This window comes from Pygocentrus nattereri, chromosome 1 (assembly GCF_015220715.1).
Source record: "Pygocentrus nattereri isolate fPygNat1 chromosome 1, fPygNat1.pri, whole genome shotgun sequence".
In the NCBI taxonomy this organism is placed as follows: domain Eukaryota; kingdom Metazoa; phylum Chordata; class Actinopteri; order Characiformes; family Serrasalmidae; genus Pygocentrus; species Pygocentrus nattereri.
In genome coordinates this window covers 12,647,414-12,668,299 of record NC_051211.1, presented here as the reverse complement: position 1 = coordinate 12,668,299, position 20,886 = coordinate 12,647,414, and the positions used below count along the sequence as shown (strand labels likewise).

Here is a 20,886-nt window from a genome sequence, read left to right as displayed (position 1 = left end):
ATCAATCTTAAACAAATAATTTTCAAACAAACCAAAATAAATCCTACAGAACATTTTATATACAATGTAATGCCTAATATTTACAATTAATTGTAAATGCATTATAATTGCTAGGAATATGACTGTTAAACAACTAATCACATTACTTTGCGAAGTCACTTCTGATTTTTAACATCTGTCTTATTTGTTTAAATCTGAGGAGAGATTTTTTTCCTTTTGAAAAGCAGTTGCATTTGGTTATAGAAATATATGTGACAGAATAAGCTTAATCAGAACGTAGTTATTTCTTTCATTAATTAAATAACATTATTTAAAAATAGGATCTGCACGAACCTGAACTCAATTTCCATTTTTTTTGGCCGTGAGCAACAGTGACTGCATGTTTTAACTACTTCAAGCTCTCATACCCATACAATACAGCTCTGTTATTTACCCAGAGTTCTCTCAAAAGCACTGTTCAGTCCTCGAGTGCCAATGTTATATAATGTGATTACTATTATTCTTTTCAATTTCTAGGTATTTACTAGATAGTATTTACTAGATTTATCAAATTCAAATAAACAGTAGCTGTGCATTAAAATGTGCAGAACTGTGCTGTCCGTAAAGCATGTGTACTTACTTTTACTTAGAAAAATCAACATATGAAACTTTTGCATACAACTGTGTGCGCACACATGCATGTTTGTATTTTGTACCTGTTGATGGTGTCACCATAGGTGGCTCTAATGAGCTGTTGCAGAAGATTCTTGATGTTTCTCCGGAGCCACTGGTTCCTCTCCTTCAGGTCAAACACTTCATCCATCAGCAGCAGCATCACACGCAGTGGGATGTTATCATCCACCTTCACACAGCCAAGGACAACCACAACCACAGCGTTCATTAATCAGGAGCTACTTGGTGAACAGAGCATTTCTCCTATACAGCTAGAGAAAGTCTGCTGATTTGGTGCATACTGCGTGAGCTGTTTATGCCTAATCTACATCAGAGAAAGCGTCATGCCATACAGCCTAAACATTTCACTCTACATGATGTTCTTCAGCACCTTTGTAGAGTGTATAAAGGGAGTGCAAAGGTCAAACCCCTGATTTGACCTTGCATCACTGCTGAACGTGACTGATCACAATGAACTTCCCTTGTTCCAAAAAAAAAGAGGTACTGTATAGATTGGCCTGCAGGGGGCAGCATGGTCACTCACATTATCATCCAGCTGGGCAGACACTCTGCAGTGCTCAGGATCAATGTCTGACTTTGGAATTAAGGGCGGCACCTGAGAAGCACAACATCTCTGATTAGCATCTCTGAGCCAAAAAAATCTATAAAGTGAACTTAATTTAATTAGAATGCATCAGTTACAACTAGAAACACATGATACAGTCTCATTTCAAACACAAACAGAAAGGGTTGTTTAATGTTTCTGGATCTGTCCGAGATATACAAGAACACATCGATGATCAAGAGGGTTTTACTGATCTAAACCGAATCCAAGCCAAAGCTTTAATATTCATGTATGCATAATAATAATAATAATAATAATAATAATAATAATAATGATAACAATGACAACAATTTGTTTTTGATAAATAATAATAGTTTTTCACAAATGTAAATGTCTCAACGCCTTTTTAAAAACAGCAGAGCATTTGGGTCAACCAGCCCTAAACCAAATGATTATCTTTGACTTCAAGAGTAACTTTTCCTAATTCTTAGTTATCCATGAAAGCCAACCTGAGAGCCTGAAAACTGCTATTAGAAAAGAATGTGTAGAATGATGATCCTGCCTTAAATATGGACTGTTTGATATCCTGGCCCAGCCTCTCCGACATGCGCCCCATGTTGTCAGACATTTTCGTCATTCCCTCAGCCAGACTGTCAGGAAGTGACTTCACAGCGTTCGACACGTTACGCATGGAGCTACGAAGAGGGTTCACAAATGTGTCCATCTAGAACACAAAAAATGCACTTAAATGAATGAACAAGTAACGGAAGCTTACACCTCTAAACAAGTACCATGCAAACTGCAGGTTTTAATCATCATTCTGGACTTTTCCCAGTATCACGGTGTCTAAAATGATCGATTATGTAGTTCTACTTGGGCAACAAAGAAGATTTTAAGTCCGTTTGTAATACGTGACTTTAAACCTATGATCCAGGAAAATTTCATATGTATTACCTTTCCCATCAAAACTAATATCTATATCTTACATGAAACTATTAAGAATAAACTTTTTTTTTGTTTATTTTCTTATTTGCTTTTAAATCTGCAAAATTATGTGTATTTTTTACTGGAAATGACACTGAGGATAATCAACATCTACTTTCACATGAGCAAACATAAGTGCTGTCTCAACAGCCCCCCCCCTCAAGATGATGCTGGATCAAAGTCAAAAGCATCATTTATAACAGATAGTACAAAATGCACTAGGTCTCCTCAGGGAGTGAATTTAAGCATAATCTAACTGGTGTTTTGAGCACAGTACACATTAGAGCACCATAGAAGAGAATGTAATGCAAATAGGAAATGTAGCAATGTCTATGTCTAGGCATCATGCAGCTCCACAGCAGAATTACACTTAAGTACAAATAAAATTAATCCTCCTTTCAAGTAAACAAAAAAAAAAGCTCTGCAGATCGTTCAACACAGTTTTAACAACAAATGGACTTAAACACTGGAATTATTGTGTAACTGTTAATTCAGCCTTTAACACTGAAGGCTGGCTAGTAACACAACAACACAGACAACAATCTCACCTGGCTAGTAGCTAATGAAAGGGCAAAGAAGAGAAAGATTTAAAACACTGAATGGACAGACTCACTCCAGGTGGTTTTCCAATATGTTTACTAGGCAACCAGAAACTGTTAAACACTATAAAGCAGTGAAGCTGAAGTGTTTGAATTTTCCCCATTCCACCTTAAATGGGGCGGCAGTTTCATTCTGGCACCTCAGGCCCCATTTAAGGTGGAACACGCAAATTCGAACAAGAGGCTGGAGAATAAGAAGCGACTTTAGCCTCATAAAAACTTGAACGTGCAGAGATATTTTAGAAGAAACTGCCGGAGATGCAAGAAAGGTGGCTACAGCTGAGCTAAATATTAAAGCAGAGCAAAGGAAGTCTGTGTTTTCATTTATATTTTATTTTTATCTTTTTTAGTCCATTTTAGGAAATTAGCACATATTGAGAAATATTTACAGCCAAGATGGTAAAATGTCATTTCAGTAAAATGAACGGAAAATGTGGCTCCCAAGGTGGATTGTATTTCGTTGAAAGGTCAAAATGGCTTGTCTTAACATCTGTATTGCCAGCCCCTGGTCAAGGTATTAGTGCATCATATTATTGCTTAAGAAAACGATAACACTTCTTGATCATGTTTTAACAGCTATACTCAGTCATGCCCTGAATATATTGTTGTTGCAGGTATTTGTAAATTTGCATGGATTTTTGGAGCAATTAGAAAAACACACTTTTGCTGATCTGTAAGTGAAAATACTGAGGAAAAAACACAGAAAGCTTGGATGCACTGAACACAGTACAGGATGGTGAGGAACAGATTTTTGAAGGTTTTTAGATATAAATAGCATAGGGGTTTAAATCTGAACAGGCAGGTCAGTAACACTCTCTCTCTCTCACCTTCCGTGCAAAGTCACCTTTGCCCTTGCTGTAGGCCTTGTTCTCCAGGAAGTCATGGACGTAGGGCACCAAAGTAGGACAGGCTTTCACCATCTCTGGATTCAGAAGTAGCTGAAACACAGACCCAGTTAATGCCATAAATATCCTACAAAGTCAATATGCCCTATTTATAGGTTTGAAGAGATCTTTAATATTTATATAATTTATAAATTGCGCCTACCTGCAAATAAGCATTGAGGTCTTTTTTCCTCCTCTCCAGGAAGTCCCTGTCCATGTTGTTGAATGTTTTTTTCCCAGGAAGTTTTAATATAGAATTCAGGTTCTCAAACTACAGTCAACAGAGCAACATTCAATAAGCAGAGAAACTCAGATTTGCCGTTAGCAGTGCTGCACCGAGATTAAAATTCCAGGCTGAAATCAAAATCAAAATTTAGGACACAATGGTCTGAAAACCAAAAATGAATCTTTATGAAAGTTATGAACTATTTAATAACATATTAATACCACAATGGTGCAACAACATAACATACAATAGTATCATAGTGTGTCTTTGTATTGTTGATAATGGCTCGACTAGTGAGCTAGATCAGGGCTATGAACAGCTGCTTTCTAGTGTTTCTGCGCTGCTAAGAAACAGGTTGAATGGATCAGTGTAAATTACAGTGTGCCATTATAAAGTTTGTAATGTTGCACTTTCTAATGCTTAACATTTTAATAATCTGAAAGCAAAAAAAAATTACATTTTAACATCCGTGGCATTTTAGGCATTTCTTATTTTCACCAAAAAAAAAAAAAAAGAATTAACATACACACTCTATATTTAACCTAAGTTTGAATATTCTGTTCATTGTTACAGGGTATCAGCTTTAGCCCATATAGTACTTTAAAACCTTATTAATCTGAAAAACAAAAAGACAATATTGTACAAAGAGACTAACCTCCATTTAATTTCCAGTCAAAATGACACTGACTTCACGATATTGATTGATCAGTATCAGGGGAAACGTTTTTATATAACTGCTACATTTAATATCAATTATTTTAGTATTCACTGTGTCCAACTTTTGCCTTCATTACAGCTTCAATTCTTGCTTTTAGTTTTCCAAAGAAATCTGCATGGATGTTTTTCCACGCCTCCAAAATTCAGTCTTGCATTTTCTGCTTCTCACAAACCCAAACACATTCAGTGATGTTGAGGTCTGGACTCTGGGGTGGTCAGTCCATTGTTCTGCTTTTCTCTGTGAGGTTCTTATTGACAGCTACAGCTTTCAGACCCATAGCGTTGAGTCTTCTCACAGCAGAAGGATGGATGTGGATTGTTTTCAGATCTGAAGCATCTTGATTTTCTCCTCTATCTCAAAATATGAAAGCTGTAAGTGCTGTTTATCTGATGGGGAGCGTTTTGGTGGCCGTTTGGAGTTCCATTTCCCAGTTTTGGAAACTTCTGTTTTGTTTTTTTTTTTTCCTTTCAATTTCTCGTTCCATATGCATGGGATCATTTTAAAACTAATCTCCTTAAAAAACATTGGCTGATAAATGAACAACTTGAACAACTGTTTTGACTGGAAATGAAATAAATAAAGGGTGGTCTCTGACTTTTGCACAATACTGTATGAGACTAGAGAAGTGACATTCACTCCAGTGGCCACTCTAGCACCAGGTGTGTTGAAGCAGTGGACCTGCTGTCAGGTCTTGCAGGTTTGCAGTGGCTGATCAGCTCCTGGACTCCTCACCTGTTCAGTGATGCGCATGTGGAAGTCGTGGAAGTCACTGTAACGGCGGTAGGTCTTCCACGTGTCCTCACTGCCGTCTGGGTTCTTGCGGAAGACAGTGATGGCGTAGAGAGCGTAGGTCTTCCCATGATCATTACACACGCCTGGCACAGGAAGTTGGTTTAGAGAAGCATCAGCTACTACTCAGCATGAGCGGGGCCGAGGTCAAGAGTGTGGGATGGCCAAGGTGAGAGGGGTGAGGCACGGAGGACAGCACGGAAGGGGGCAGACACCATGATATAAAGGAAGAGAGAAGCAGAATGTAGAGAGCGAGAGAGACAGAGAGAGAGAGAGAGAGAGAGTGAGAGAACGTGAGACCATGTAGGAGAGGGAGAGCGCGAGAGAGCAAGAGCGAGAGACCGTGTAGGAGAGAGAGAGAGAGAGCGCGAGAGAGCAAGAGCGAGAGACCGTGTAGGAGAGAGAGAGAGAGAGAGCACGAGAGAGCAAGAGCGAGAGACCGTGTAGGAGAGAGAGAGAGAGAGAGAGAGAGCGCGAGAGAGCAAGAGCGAGAGACCGTGTAGGAGAGAGAGAGCGCGAGAGAGCAAGAAAGAGAGACCGTGTAGGAGAGAGGGAGCGAGAGAGCAAGAGCGAGAGACCATGTAGGAGAGAGAGAGTGAGAGAGCAAGAGCGAGAGACCATGTAGGAGAGAGAATGAGTGAGTTGCAAAAGGAGGAAAACAGGAGAAAGCGTAGTGTAAGGGCGATAGAAAAAGAGAAATTGATAAAAAGAATGCATTAAAAAAAGTAAAATAGTGAGACAAAGATAAAGAGAAATTAGAGTTTAAGGGAGTGAAATAATTTGAAAAAAGATGAGCGTAAGAGCAAGAGAGAAAATTATAAAATGAGGAATAAGCGGATAAAAGTGTCAGAGAAAGAAAGGAAAATAAAAAAGAAAGAGCGCCAGAGAGAGAGCGCGAGAGAGAAAATTATAAAATGAGGAATAAGAGGATAAAAGTGTCAGAGAAAGAAAGGATAATAAAAAAGAGAGAGCGTGAGAGAGAGCAAGAGAGAGAGCAAGAGAGAGAGCAAGAGAGAGAGCAAGAGAGAGAGAGCAAGAGAGAGAGAAAGAGAAAAGCGAGACAGAGAGTGAGACAGAGAGTGAGAGGTTTGGGAAATGGCAGAGAAAGTGGCAGATGGACAGCAAGCAGGGAGATGAGATGTGGCCACGTTGATGACAAACAAGCCAAACAAAAGCACAAGAAGAGAAAAGAGTGAAAGGAAAAAGGGAAAGCAAAAGGAAAACAAAGAAAGGAAGAAAAGAAAAAAAACTGTAAAAAGGTGATGGAATAATAGTGCTGTGAAAAAATAAGTACAGACACAAGGAAAGAAAGAAAAAACAGCAACAGCAAGTGACTTGATAAATGTATCTAAGGCTGCGTTCACACAGCAGGTAAAAGTGGCCCAAATCTGATTTTTTAGTTTGGCTGTTCACCTCATCATTTAAATCTGACCGATATGCTACATTAGCGCGAACAGACCACACTACAAAACTGACCTGCCTGCACAAAAAAAAACAATGCTTCATGTCATGCGGTCATCCAGAGGTAAACAATCACAACGGAGTGAACAGTAACAGCCACTTCTGCAGGTTCCAGTTTCATCTTTGTCAGCATCATAGGAGCTAAATAAGGAGTTCTGACACATTTGATAAAAAGGGCAAGTTATTTAGCCACTTCTTTGATTCTTGTCTTTGGTTTCTTTAAACTTCGCTTTCAGACTTATAACTTTTCTTTAACCTTGTTCTACTATGGCCACATTTGGTAGTTTATTTCAAAATCTCTTTGAACACAGAGGGGTTTGGATAAGTTTTTAATTCTATTTGTACAGAAACATCACCCCAAATGTTTAAGAGGTCTCAGTAGCATGAAATTAAGATGAATGTCGATCTGGCTGTTCAGACTGAGTCGCATGCGGGATGTGTATCGGATTTCAGTACCACATACGAGTGTGTCCCAAACCGAAAATGCCAGATTCAACGTGTTTTTTTTCTGTTCACACTGACATATGAGAAAAAGATCAGATTTGGACCACTTTAACCTGCTGTGTGACAAAAGCCCAAGTGGAGCTGGAAAGAAGGGCGGATGAAATGACCATATGAAGGTAGAAAATATGGAGGAATGGCTAATGCAGGGAGAGGAGAAGCGCTGCTGAGAAAAAGCCTCTCTCAAATCAAAACTGCTGACCCGAGCAAGTCAACGCAAGTCTGCCCAACAGTGTATTAATGTCTATAACTACATACGCTACAGTCTATATCAAATGCCATGTACCATCTAACCGATGAAACAGGTGTAAGGAGGGTACATACCAGTATCAGAGATAAATGCGTGTAGTTGCATGGACTCATCTGTGGCGGCACTGGTGAGGTCATCCAAAGACTAGAACACAAACCACAGAAAACAAGGACATTTTAGAAATTACACAAGAGAAAAACACAAGACAGCCAGGGGGAAAAAAAAACCCACACAAAAGGCATAACATCACCTACCAAATTGATGCTTCCAGTTGGAGATCCATTGAAGGACTCTGTAAATAGAAAAGAAAACTCCACTGAGAAAAGCTCTCAAAATGGGAATGGTAGAGACTTGGTAGTTTCAGCATCAGATGTGCTGCTCACAGAGATCTGCAGACTGATCTGCCATTTATTGTGCACTAAGTATTGTGGCAGTGGAGAGATGGAGTCGCTGTGACCACTCCCCACACAGGTGTGAGCTTCTCCTCCCCATTAATTTAGTGCAGATGTGCCTAATGAGGAGAGGAGCATGGACACATTTAAAAACAAGCTCTCTCTGGGAAGTAGGCAGAGAGAGAGAGAGAGAGAGAGAGAGAGAGAGAGAGAGAGAGAGAGAGAGAGAGAGAGAGAGAGAGAGAGAGAGAGAGAGAGAGAGAGAGAGAGAGAGAGAGAGAGAGAGAGAGAGAGAGAGAGAGAGAGAGGGCTGAGAGGGGAGAGGAGAGTGGTGGGGGGAGAGAGAGAGAGAGAGAGAGAGAGAGAGCTGGAGTGCTGGCCTCCAGGCCAAAGGCACGCCAGAGAGAGCGAGAGGAGAAGGCACTCTTGGAAAGCCGACGCTAAGTAAGCCGTCGTGGATTTAAGTTTCGTTGTTTTTGGTTTAAATGTGTAAATAAAGCGCGTTTGTGCGTCGGCCCCTCCCCCGGCCACAGTATATTTTATTTAACACATCTAATCTAACACAATCCAATACAAACACCTTTTGTCAAATTACGTTTTTGTTGATTTTCTAAGTGAAAATAACACATCCTCTACATAGAACACACTTAAACATGACATGGGGCTCCTGAGTGGCACAACCATCTAAGTGTTGGCCCCATCATCAGGAGAGTGAGTAGGATGGTCACCCATCTCCCCAATCACTCATCGCGACACTAGTTAGTGCAGATGTCTGTTAGCCAACCGCCAGATCTGTCACAACAGCTCTTTCCTATGAGCGCGTTCAGCTGTCCAATGACGTTGCACGAGTGACAGTTTGAAAAGATGCGGTGCCACGTCACAGGTTTCACATACCCAAAAAAAAAAAGAAAAAAGAAAAACAAAAACCTCACAAAATGTAAAACGTCCCTGAACTTTTGCACAAGACACATTTTATATTTTATTATTTCCCTATATCATATTTATCAAATATTCAGAAGTGTTTCTCCTGTTTCTCTGTAGAGGCTGGATAAACTTATTCTTACTTAGAAAATCAATAAAACATCAATTGACTACAGGCACCCAAACCTTTCATATGCCTGTATATCTATTTCAGGATCTTGCTCGTTACACTAGATTGGCTAGCCACCCTTCCATGTAGATGGACATAGGTTTTAAATCAATGTGATTGGAAGCAAACTTTCGTTAAGCAAAACTAGTTACCAGTAGCTAGTAACTACCAGTTCCTTGATTGACATTACAGGACCAAAATATAAAGTTAAAAAAAGTTTGAGAGTTTCATGGCAGCAGCTTTAGAAGTGCTTCTTTGTAACTGTTCAGCGTACCTTCTATACTTTTTTCCCCCCACTGATTTCTTTGGTTTTTTTTGTTGTAAAATTGTTTTTCTATTACCTTCCTACACACCAAACAGAAACAGAAGTTTATGGGCAGCTCTGAGCAGCCACAGAATATATATAACAGTGTAATGTAGTTAGGATACAAAAAAGGTAACAGGTACTTTAAAAAGCCAGTGATCAGATTTCAGATACATTAAAAACAGTGTGATTACAACAGGATTACATTATCACTCACACCAAACACTTTTTCAGATGGCAAGTGACTATTTTCTTCATCCTCTGCGGCTTTTCTGCAAACTTTCACAGGCAATATGAACTCTCACTACCAATGTTTATTGTCTCGATGGTTGGCATAGTAACTAGATGGTTGGGTCCCAGCAAACGCAACTTCTAACAGCATCAAAAGGACCAAGCTGTCATCCCAAATCAGCTCAAATCAAGCTACAGACGTTATTGCTTTTCCAAAAACAGGAAAGGAGCCTAACAAGTGGCTTTTTTTGTGAAGAGCCAGCCATGCCACTTGAACACGTTCTGCTGTTTGTTTTTTAAAGGGTGAACAACACAACAAAATGACAACAAAAAAAATTCATCCTTTTTATCACCTTACATAAATAAAAGCATCTGCCAAAGCAGACTCCATCACCATGGCAACATGTTTACATGTCTGCACTGCTGCACAGTGATGCAACAACATGTTTTTTCCAAGGGCAATATGTAAACACAGCTTCACCCGGCTCCACTGTTTTTACTTTAAGTTACAATGAAGTAGGCTAGTTAACTACCTGGCAGTTGTTGCGATGACAATGTTTTCTAGCAATTCCACTGCCACAGTCTGGACTACTACATGCATCCTTTACAACTTTGCTTCATTTGTAGTTTTCCTGTTCAAAAGGCATCTTATTGAAATTTGTTTGAACTTGACTTTATTTACTATAACTTCAAAAAGACTAGTAATCCAAAAGTGATTAAAAGTAACCAGATTATGTTCTCATTAAAGCCTCATTGCTCAAATCCGATCTCTCTGACACGATAGTTCACAAAATCAGATTTACACATCCATACAGTCCTGACAACATCAGATCTGAGTGACATTAGGGCAAAAAATTGGATATGTGCCACTTCAGCCTTGTAATGTGAACATAGCCATATTAATTTTAAACAGTGCTGCGTTGGATTAGGTTCATATTACATTTTTCACCATGTAATCAGAACCGGAAAACATTTTTAAATGAACCCTCTCAGCTGTGTCGGTGGGTGGCGCTATCGAAGTAGGCGGCTTGCTAGAGTAATTCTGACAGTGTCTTGAAGGACATGCTCACCTACGTCTCCGTCGTCTGAGCCCCGGTAGCTCGGCTCCTTCAGCATGTCCAGCTCAGCCAGCATGCGCACGTACAGAGGATGCTGCCTAAAGGACGGGTAGAACCGCTCATCCCTCAACATCATATCATACACCTGTGAAAAAGAGTCAGATAGAGGGAGAGATATTTTATTTCTTTTTACTTATATATCAGGAGCAATGCACATTGGTTAATGTTTAACTGTAGAACTGTAGCCGGAAAGCATTCAACTTAGGAATGGGTGGTGCATCCAAAAATATCATGGTATAATAAGACTGTTTTGGTATAGATCACAGAATGCAAGATTTCAAATGAATCCATTTGCTTAAGGGATGTCCCTTCACTTTTTAATGAGATCAATTTTTAACAACCAAAGTAAATCTGAAACTTTTTTTTTGCCAAAAAAACCAACAAAAAAAAACTGAACAATATACAGATAAACCTGTGTCAATATTACTTTCTAACAAGCTCCGTTGTTTCCTGTTTTAATTTCTACAAGGCTGAATTTGTCTTCTAATTGGCAAAGTTTTTTGTTCAATTTTTCTGTTCCACCTTAAGTGGAGAAGCAGTTAGATTCTGGCACCTGAAAACAACAGTGGCCTGAAAGCACCTGCTGCAGCATTTATGTGAGTAAGTCATTTGTCTCCTATGTGCCTCCCGTACTCCCTCTGTCAGACATTTGGGAAATATTAGTAATTCACGGTTAACAGTGTCGTCCTCCTCATGTGGTACGCATGGAAACAAGCATGGCAATTGGTCTGGTGTCCATGTTAGACTAAAGCTAACCTTAAACGACCAGGCTTTCCTTTATATCCACTGTCTTGAAAACAAGGCGGACTAGTTCATATAAAGTGGGCTAGACTGCAGGAAGTGATCGAGGTTGAGTTTTCATTTTCATTTGATACATGACTGAAACATCCCTGGCTCAGCTATTCAGTTAAATTCACTAACGCTAGCATGGCTTGCACACTTTATTTGAACTTATTTGTGGCATAACAGTATGACCATACAGTGGTTTAACAATTATGACAAAACCCATATCTGAGGAAGTATTACAGCCAGTATACCAGTTCCACTATTAATTTAACTGAAAGTTTACATAGATAAACAGTGGTAGACATAACAGTAAGAGAGAGAGGGCACTAAAACCAAGTTTCAGTTTTCTTTACCTTTCTCTGAATGTCGTCAAATATCTCTGGGGTTGGATCCTCTTTGTTGAGTTTTTCGGCCAGTCTTTCCAGGGAGGCCTCGTCCACCTGCACTCTCGGTGAGGCCTGATGACAAGAAAGCACCTGTTAATTCACACGGTTTCCTTCCTTCTCCTAGGTCAAACACATAGGGCTGAACCTTTTCAAAATGCATTTTATGGCCATTTCAACTAATCCCAAGTTGGCAGGTCGCCTAAATGCACTAATCCAATTTGAGCATTACAAGCAGATGGGTAAACAGTGCAATATATAGGCCATCTATCTACTGGCTTTACAACCTAGAACGTTCATTGTTTGTGAAATGCAAAGTCATATAGGCTAAAGGCTCTTGGTGTATTCACACAATAACACATAAAAAGTGCCGTTGAAACTTAGCCAAGTCGCCACTCTATTCATTTCTGCCAAATCTGGGATATATAATGCAGTTGATCTGCCAAGGCATGTTTGGTACCTGAAGTTTGCTTCTTTAACTTCTTTACTGCACTGAAAATACCAGGATTACATGGCTCACAAGTAAAGGAAGCTTACATCTCCCAAACAGCATGATGCAAACTACAATCTTAGCAATAACAAAGCTCAAACCAAAATTCAAATAATCTCAAACAGATTTGCTTCTATGGTTACTGACATATAGCATGTCACTGTATGACTGTTTATAAAACGAATAGAAGTGAAAAAGTTTCAGGCTTTAAGATGCTACTGCTGATGAAGCTGATCTTGTGGTCCACTGGACTAACCTTCTCAGAGAGGTACTGCTCATAGACGCCCAGCGCAGCTGCCTTCAGCAAGCCTTTCGTCTGGCTACTCTGTTTCTTGCCATCCTTCTGCCAGCTCTGCATGACCTCCAGCTGCTGCTGAGCGGTCACCCTGTAACCTTCTACTGTCAGCCAGAAGAACAGGTCTGCTTGGCCCCCCATCTGTTGCATGTAGTCTGGAGATAGCCAGAGGTAGTGAGTGTAAGTGATAGCAGTAAATGTATGGTTTGGAAACAGACTGATAATGAGGATGAACTGCAGTAGAAGGGAGGATTGTTTTAGAGCTATAAATGAGACTAAGGTTTTGATCTAAACCTGTATAAAATATATTCAATACCAGGATCAGGGATTGGAATTCAATACAAAATATGCAGATTTGTGTCCACACAACCCTAAAAACACGAGATCTGAGTCACATTAGGGCAAAAATCGGATCTGTGCCACTTCAACCTAGTAATGTGAACATTGCTGACATGTGGAATGTCAGGCTCACAATCAGTACTTCTTGATCAGACTGTAATCTGTTATATGGTTCATACATTTTCCCACTTTCAGCACCTCACACTTCTTTCTGGTTTAAGCTTCAGCCACTCATTTGTAATCTACGAAAAGGCTCTGAATAAAGAACCATTCACATACGCGTATCAAAGTTGAGGAATTAAAATTTTTTAACAATATTCAGCCTTAATCAATACTAAGAATAAGATAAAATTCTGAAAAGTGTACTCGTCAAACAATCATTCAATGTCAGGAACATCTCAAATGTTTTTAGTCTTTATAGACTTTACATAACGTGGCACTTTTCTTTTTGGCCCTGGCGGAAATCATCACCAACAACTTGCTGCAGGTGAGCCAGATTAAGAATTGTTTCTAAAAGTAGACAGGAAGGAATAAAAGTAAAGTGAACGAATAAAGAAAACCAAGTTACATAGATAGTAAAGTTCAGATGTGCAACACTCACCCATAAAGAACTGCAGAGCTATGTTGTGCACCAAGATATGATCCAATGGGATTATACACAGCTTCCCAAAACTTGCAGCAAGTTTCAAAGCATCAACTTCCTGTAAATCAGAGATCACCACTGATTATTTTCAGATACACTTATGTCACTTAATCAGCAGAGAACTACACTTTAGCAAGTATTTTTTAATTTTATTCAGTTTATTTTATTTTTATTTTATTCTTACCTTCCCTGATTGTAGCCTTTGTATCCTAGTTTCGCAGACTTTTTTCACAAACAGTAAACTGTTGATTTGATTCTTTATCACATTGATATCTGGGGAGAAAAGTAAAAAGGTGGAGTAGGGATAAAGGATGAGATACTGGACTTGTTAATGTCCCCTGATGGATTTTAATTTATTATAGTTAAGGATGGAATGGCACTCTCCAATAAGTATGTCAGCATATGTCTTTATGTGACAGACTATCTGTCTGACATATTGCAGTAAAGCATTATAACAGTGAGCATGTGCATAGAAGAACTGAGCATACAGTTAAGAAAGGTTTTAATGATCTGAATTTCTGCTTGAATGGCTTACAGAATGTGATCTGATCTTCATCCCAGTCATAAAAACAAAAGATAAAACCTTCACTGTATAGTGCCTCACAACTGAATGTGGAAATACTAAATATGTATGACTGTGACAGTCTCTGAGAGACTGTCTAGAGCAGACATGCTCAAATCCAGACCTTGAATCCAGTTTTTCGTCCTAGATTCTGCAGTCACTAGCAGGTATGGCAATAGGTAAACAGCCCATGTTTGCTGACATGACTGACACGTCTCTTAGCCAATCAGAATCTCTAAACTCTACTTATTCTGTAAAGCAAAGAACAACTTCAGCAAACTTCATTAAAACAAACCTGCAGTGAGAAGGGCATAGGTTAGGGTAATTTGGCTAACAACTAGTGGGAAGGTGATACTGAGGGTAATAGTTTAACAAGGAAGGCAACATTTATAAAAGTGAGTTTAAAAGTTGTCTTTTTTTTGTGATAGTCGTACAGGATTGTTTGAAAGCTGCAGTTGTGCTGCTTGTTTGATCTCAGCACAGTAATCTTTGTGGAGAGGTATGAACTGTTTTCACAGAAGGGGTTTCTCACTCCCATTTTGATCACGAGAGTCAAGATTTGGATTTAAAGACCCGTGTAAGCCAACATATACACTTGAGTGCACATGTGCAAGTCTGTGCTTACCGTCTCCTGCAGTATCTAACGATCGCAGGTACTGGAGCTCCTCCAGCACTTTGTCCTTGACGGCCTCCAGCTCAGCAGGCTTGTCTGTCAGCTTGAGGATGTTCATGAAGGCTTCATAGTTGCAGCTGGAGTCCCGGAGCTACACACAAGCACACAAGGAACTTACGTACACACACATACGCAAACATGAGCACACAGCACGCATGCATGCACGGATACAGGACACATACACAACCGCATGCTCATGTTGTGGAACCTCCCCATACCCAGGATCACCATAGCTCGAAATGTGATGTCAGGCAAAAGCCACTTCTTTCCGCACTGCATTATTTGCCCATATGGCTAAGGTGTTGAAGGTCTTCACTGATCATTTGTCAGCATTTTTCAGAGATACTTTTGAGATCTTTGATTTCTGCATAGGTTAATAGCTGATTTGAAAGCTGACGCACTCCCTAATCCCCATAAGCATTAATGGAGAAGAAAGGGAGGGTCATAGAAAAAGCACATGGCCATGCTATTGCACCTTACAAAGATGCCTTGGCTGGAAATACACACATCATAGGAAACAGACTTACCATCCAGATGACAAACTGATTGATATAATCTGGATCACTCAGTTGGTTAATCAGCGGTAGCAGAACTCCTCTCGCCAAAATTTCCTAGAGGGAAAATACCATTATTTCAGCGCTTCTATATAACTGTTAATGAACTGCATATTGCTGCTCTCGGAGGAAAACCTCGTATCTCCAAAATGGTAACTTTGCAGGAGAAGAAAAAAAAAAGCCACACATTACTTTCAGCATAAGTCAAGGGATCCAGACTTTTTAATCAAGTGATTTCTGGCCATTATTTTTGGCCATTTATCCAAGGGACAAAAAGACAAAACAATATAAAATAAAGAAGGTAGGTTACAAATAATGTCTTTAAAATGTAATTCATAAGACTTCATTCATTAGACTATTTTTTTCTAAAATACTTCAAAAACACTGTTAAAAGGAGGATAACATTATAAAAAGAGAGCAAGTTTTACTATGTTATCTCATTGGTGGGAGGGTCAAATCAAACATTCATATGGACCAACTTTGGCCTGCGGGCAACACTTTAAGCAGCCTTGCACTAGCTGCTGGAAAACTGCTGTGAGGATTTGGGTATAGCAATAATTAGAAGGGATGCCTAGATACTTCTGGAGTATTTGTACATCTGTAATAACTTAATCACATTTATATAGATTGTAAAAGTGTCAACATCTATGTATATGTGAAGGATAAACTTTGCAATGGCAGCAGTAGAACAGTATATGATGTTCAGGTGTTGGGTATGAATTTAAGCCTTACCCTGAGGAAGTATCTCATGTTCTTGTTGTGGAAATCTCCAGGAGGTAGTAACAGATACAGCAGCACCTCGCACAGATCCCGCAGAAAGCCTAAGACAAGACTGCCATTAGAAAACCTCAGGGCAACATTAGAGAAACACCAGCACAACATATGCGATGCATCAATGAGTCAGGTGGTAGAAGAGTGCATAAGGAGGCATGATCTGAGGCCAAAACTATCATAAAACAATGTCTCAGGCAACAGGCAGCATATTAATAACTGTTTCATGTAATAACTTTGTGATAGAGCTTTTTACTACCCTCTTCAGACATCTGGTTCCAGTCACCACCACTGTGAACAATTCTGACCAAACAACTCTGTAAACATGCACAAAAGTACACTGTATGGCTAAAAACAGTAACACAGGCTATCTTTAAGTTGGAACCACTTTGTTTGGTTGCGCAAGTATCAGAATCAGGTAGGAGGTGTGGCTTTTAATATCAGCTACAGGCTGATCAACAATATTTTGCAAACATCAGGATCCTGATCAAATCTGTGGAAATGTTTTGAAAAAATAAAGTTTTGCTTTGCTTTCGAGTCCTGGAATGCAACAGTAATCAGTGGCTTATCTATACGAAATTGCAGATGCTCTGCAACAACCTGTTTTAAAGCCATCTAAACTAGCTTACCTACTGTGGTTTACAGGGCTGACAACTGCAGGGCATGTTAGAAGAGATGTGGGTGTACATGACTGTTTAAAACATTGTAATCACCATTTTCAATGACATTACAGCAATTCTGGTGCAGATATATGTATGACATTAGAGTAATGTGACGCGAGTACTAGTACAACTTCACCGGCTTTGAGTAGGGAAAAAAAAAAAATGGATGAGAAAAAAAGGAAAAAATTTTATGTGAGACCACAATTATACAGATAATTCCAGACTAAGAGGGTTGTCAAGAATTAATTATACTTAAGTTATAATGAACACCCAGAATGCCTCATATTTCTAAAGTCATGAACAAATCTTGGGGCAAATAACCTGACAAAAATTACTATAAATAAATCATTATAGAATATTATTTGAAATTCAACCCGTTTAGTTTTTACTATTTAAATACATAGTTTCCTTCCAAACAAATTGCCTTCCGGATCAATAAAGTGTCTGTTTACACAAGTTTTTACTGTATATAACAAAATATGTAGTTATTCCAAATGTTTGAATGACGTATTTGATCTTTCAAAATTGCAAGTTTCCTGTTCAGAGACACCCTATCCTAACCCTTCTGTCCTGTGTTGTGTCTCTGTGGGTCTCACCTTCCTCATCCTTATGGGAGGTACAAACCATGTCCCTGCAGATCTTCCTCTCCATCTCCACCTCAGCCTCAAAGAATGCATCCAGCAGCTCCTCTGGGGCATCACCTGCAGCACAGAAACAAAGTTCTATGTTTATTGCAGCCGTTTTTGTTCAAAGTGACACAAGTAAAATCAAAGCACACTGCTATAATGAGGCCAACTTTGATGCAAGTGTTGTACAATAATGCTTCCATTTCACAAATGTTGCTTACAGCTGTAAGGAGTGCGAGGCAAAAAGGTGCAGATAGCATAGTGCAAGCTCCAGTTTAACAGGCTATAAGCAGCTTCCTGAAGGTTTCAACAAGTTCTGCAAGAACAGTCAAAGTACGTAGCTTGTGCCAACAATAAGGAATCATGTACAGTACTGTGCAAAAATTAGATGGAAGGTAATCCATGTGCATAAGGAAGGGGAATATCAAAGGAAAGATGAAAAAACAGGAGTTTTTAAAACCAACATTCAAAAAAAAAAAAAAAAAAAAAAAAAAAAAGAGATTAAAAGCCACAGATAACACTGGACTCCTAACCACCTTGTAAGTCCTGGAAGACCACCAAAATTGTCTCCATCAGAAAAACAGCACTTAAAGCTTTCATCTCTGAGAGAGGAGAAAATCAAGCTGCTTCAGATCTGAAAACAATCCACAGGTGTTTCTGTCCATCCTTCTACTGTGACAAGACAACTTAACACGGACTCTGGAAGGATGTGTAACTGTTAAGAAGCTCTCACTGAGAAAAGACAGACACAAACAAAAAAGCTGAAAAGTGGACTGACCTCAACACCACTGAATGTGACTGGGATTACTTGGATTAGGATAAGTGGAAAATGTAACCAACTTCTAAGACCGAACTTTGGAGGGGTGAAAAAAATGTCCCTGCAGAGTTGTGTGATCTTCAAATCCATGCATGTCGAGTATGAGATATACAAATTTCTCTCTTTCTCTCAATGCACCCATGGCTCTAAAGTGGCCCTCTCTATGAGCAGGAAAACTTGAGCAGCAAACCCCTCTTATCTTCTGGAACAGCACCAAAGACACTTTCCTGGGCCCAGACCCAAAAATAGATCCAGGCAGCAGCAAAAAAAACAAGTCTATTCTTGTAGGCTATTTTATCAGCTAAAACATTTTGTCCCAAGCCAGAGCTCTCCAGCTGTACCACTTGCACTGAACACAAATTCAAGGGAAAAGAAAGAAAGTGATGAAGATATTAATAAGTCCACCAAAGCATGGCACATTTTCTTAAATTCTGAGTAAGCATGGCTCACGTTGTTTGGGGTCGTCTTTCTCGTTCAGCCTCTCCTGGGCCTTTCTGAAGATGCGGAGGTGGGTGGCGAAATCGTCCACCAGTCTGGTGGTGAAGTAAGGCTGCCAGTCCACCTCTTTGGACCTGAATTAAAGAAAAAAAAAAATTAAATGTCACTGTAGCACCCACAAAACAAACAAACACCTCCTTCCCAAACGCTTTCAAGGCAGAATGATATCACGGCTACTAATCTACACAGCCATGCGTACCAATATCTGCGCCCACATACGTGTTTGTGATGTTTGGTACATTAAAGTGTAAAACCCTTTTGTTCAAAAACAAGTCGGATGGATGTTCACTGCAAATTATTTTGTGGCATCTAGTTTTAACAAAGATGAAATGGAGTGAAATAACAATGCATTCCAGTTTCATAGACAATGTTGCCTGGTCAGGAAATGTGAGACCACACACGAGCATACAAACAAAATATGAATGCAGCTTAAGGTACAAACCAAATAAAAGGCCATTTTACATTTCACTATTTCCAGCACATATTGATAGTTTGGCCATCGCAAACACTGATGTGCATTAAAGAGTATTTTTTCATAAATAAAAATCACATGGAACTGCATCCCATGTTAACCAATGCATTTTGGACATTTTTAGTGTCATATTGGTACCATAAGTACTAGGGCCGCCAAGTGAAATTCAAATTTTACCTTTGTGTATTGTTCGATACATTATTTTTCATTATTCTCCTCGGACAATGTTATGTCACCTAAATCCACAAGTAGGCGCTCAGAATATATATGATGTATTCTCAAAACTTCACTGTGTATGAACAAGTGACACTGATCAGTAGACCTTTTTAGACATTTCTAAAAAAGTCCCCAAGCCAGCGATAACAGGGTTTTACACTTATTGTAAGTGGTGCTATAAGCCAAAAAAGTTCAGTAGCACAAAGGAGACCATTTGAAAATGTTTTAATATTCACACACATATAATGCCTTTTCAAAAATGTTACCTCACGAATGCATACGTACACCAATCAGGCATAACATTACGAGCATTTTATCAGCTCCACTTACTATGTAGGTGCACTTTGTAGTTCTACAGTTACAGATTGTAGTACATCTGTTTCTCTGATACTTTGTTAGCCCCCTTTTACCCTGTTCTTCAGTGGTCATGACCCCCACAGGACCACCACAGAGCAGGTACTATTTGGCCGGCGGATCATTCTCAGCACTGCAGTAACACTGACGTGGTGGTGGTGTGTTAGTGTGTGTTGTGCTGGTCTGAGTGGATCAGACACAGCAGCGCTGCTGGAGTTTCTAAACACCTCAGTGTCACTGCTGGACTGAGAATAGGCCACCAAGGACTAGGAGGACGACCAACACAAACTGTGCAGCAGCAGATGAGCTCTCATCTCTGACTTTACATCTACAAGGTGGACTGACAAGGTAGGAGTGTCTAGTAGAGTGGACAGTGAGTGGACACAGTGTTTAAAAACTCCAGCAGCACTGCTGTGTCTGATCTACTCAGACCAGCACAACACACACTAACAGACCACCACCATGTCAGTGTTACTGCAGTGCTGAGAATGATCCACCACCCAAATAGTACCTGCTTTGTGAGGGAGCTGATAAAATAGACAAATGGTCCATGCTGATAATGTTATGTCTTATCAGTGTACATATATACATACGTAAGAATTTGGAAGCTACTAATGAATTTAATGGAAAAAATAAATTCCTGAAAAAGACTTGAAACAATTACTCAACACCAGCCACCAAAGAAAGAAACCAGCGCAGCACATACACATAAATAGTTCTCAAAACACTGACCATTTTGAAAAGGTCTGGCCAGTTTATTTTTATCCCTACATCCTCATTTATCTTATGTCATGACTTATTTGTTCTACAGTCGTGGCCAAATGTTTTGAGAATGGCACAAATTGTGGTTTTCACAAAGTTTGCTGCCTCAGTTTTTTTTGTTTTTTTTTTTAGAACCTTTTGTCAGATGTTTATATGGTATAATGAAGTACAATTATAAGCATTCCATACAAGTGTTAACTTTTTATTGGTAATTACATCC

The 20,886-nt window shown here is 39.4% G+C and overlaps 1 protein-coding gene across 2 annotated transcripts in view; it reads right to left on the bottom strand.

The window, feature by feature from the left end:
- Positions 1–20,886, bottom strand: part of snx13 (sorting nexin 13) — a 50,495-nt gene that overhangs the window by 3,946 nt on the left and 25,663 nt on the right. Inside the window, exons 6-23 of one of the 2 annotated variants that reach the window (XM_017720959.2) lie at positions 18,815–18,936; positions 17,518–17,622; positions 16,221–16,309; positions 15,462–15,545; positions 14,887–15,025; positions 13,884–13,972; positions 13,658–13,757; positions 12,679–12,872; positions 11,903–12,007; positions 10,716–10,848; positions 7,883–7,920; positions 7,703–7,772; positions 5,360–5,538; positions 3,847–3,954; positions 3,627–3,737; positions 1,779–1,940; positions 1,196–1,267; positions 696–841 (exon numbers count right to left, since the gene is read on the bottom strand). In XM_017720959.2, coding sequence (XP_017576448.1) covers positions 696–841; positions 1,196–1,267; positions 1,779–1,940; positions 3,627–3,737; positions 3,847–3,954; positions 5,360–5,538; positions 7,703–7,772; positions 7,883–7,920; positions 10,716–10,848; positions 11,903–12,007; positions 12,679–12,872; positions 13,658–13,757; positions 13,884–13,972; positions 14,887–15,025; positions 15,462–15,545; positions 16,221–16,309; positions 17,518–17,622; positions 18,815–18,936 — 2,046 coding nt within the window. The remainder of the gene's footprint in view (positions 1–695; positions 842–1,195; positions 1,268–1,778; positions 1,941–3,626; positions 3,738–3,846; positions 3,955–5,359; positions 5,539–7,702; positions 7,773–7,882; positions 7,921–10,715; positions 10,849–11,902; positions 12,008–12,678; positions 12,873–13,657; positions 13,758–13,883; positions 13,973–14,886; positions 15,026–15,461; positions 15,546–16,220; positions 16,310–17,517; positions 17,623–18,814; positions 18,937–20,886) is intronic. The other variant, XM_017720960.2, reaches the window with a different exon arrangement.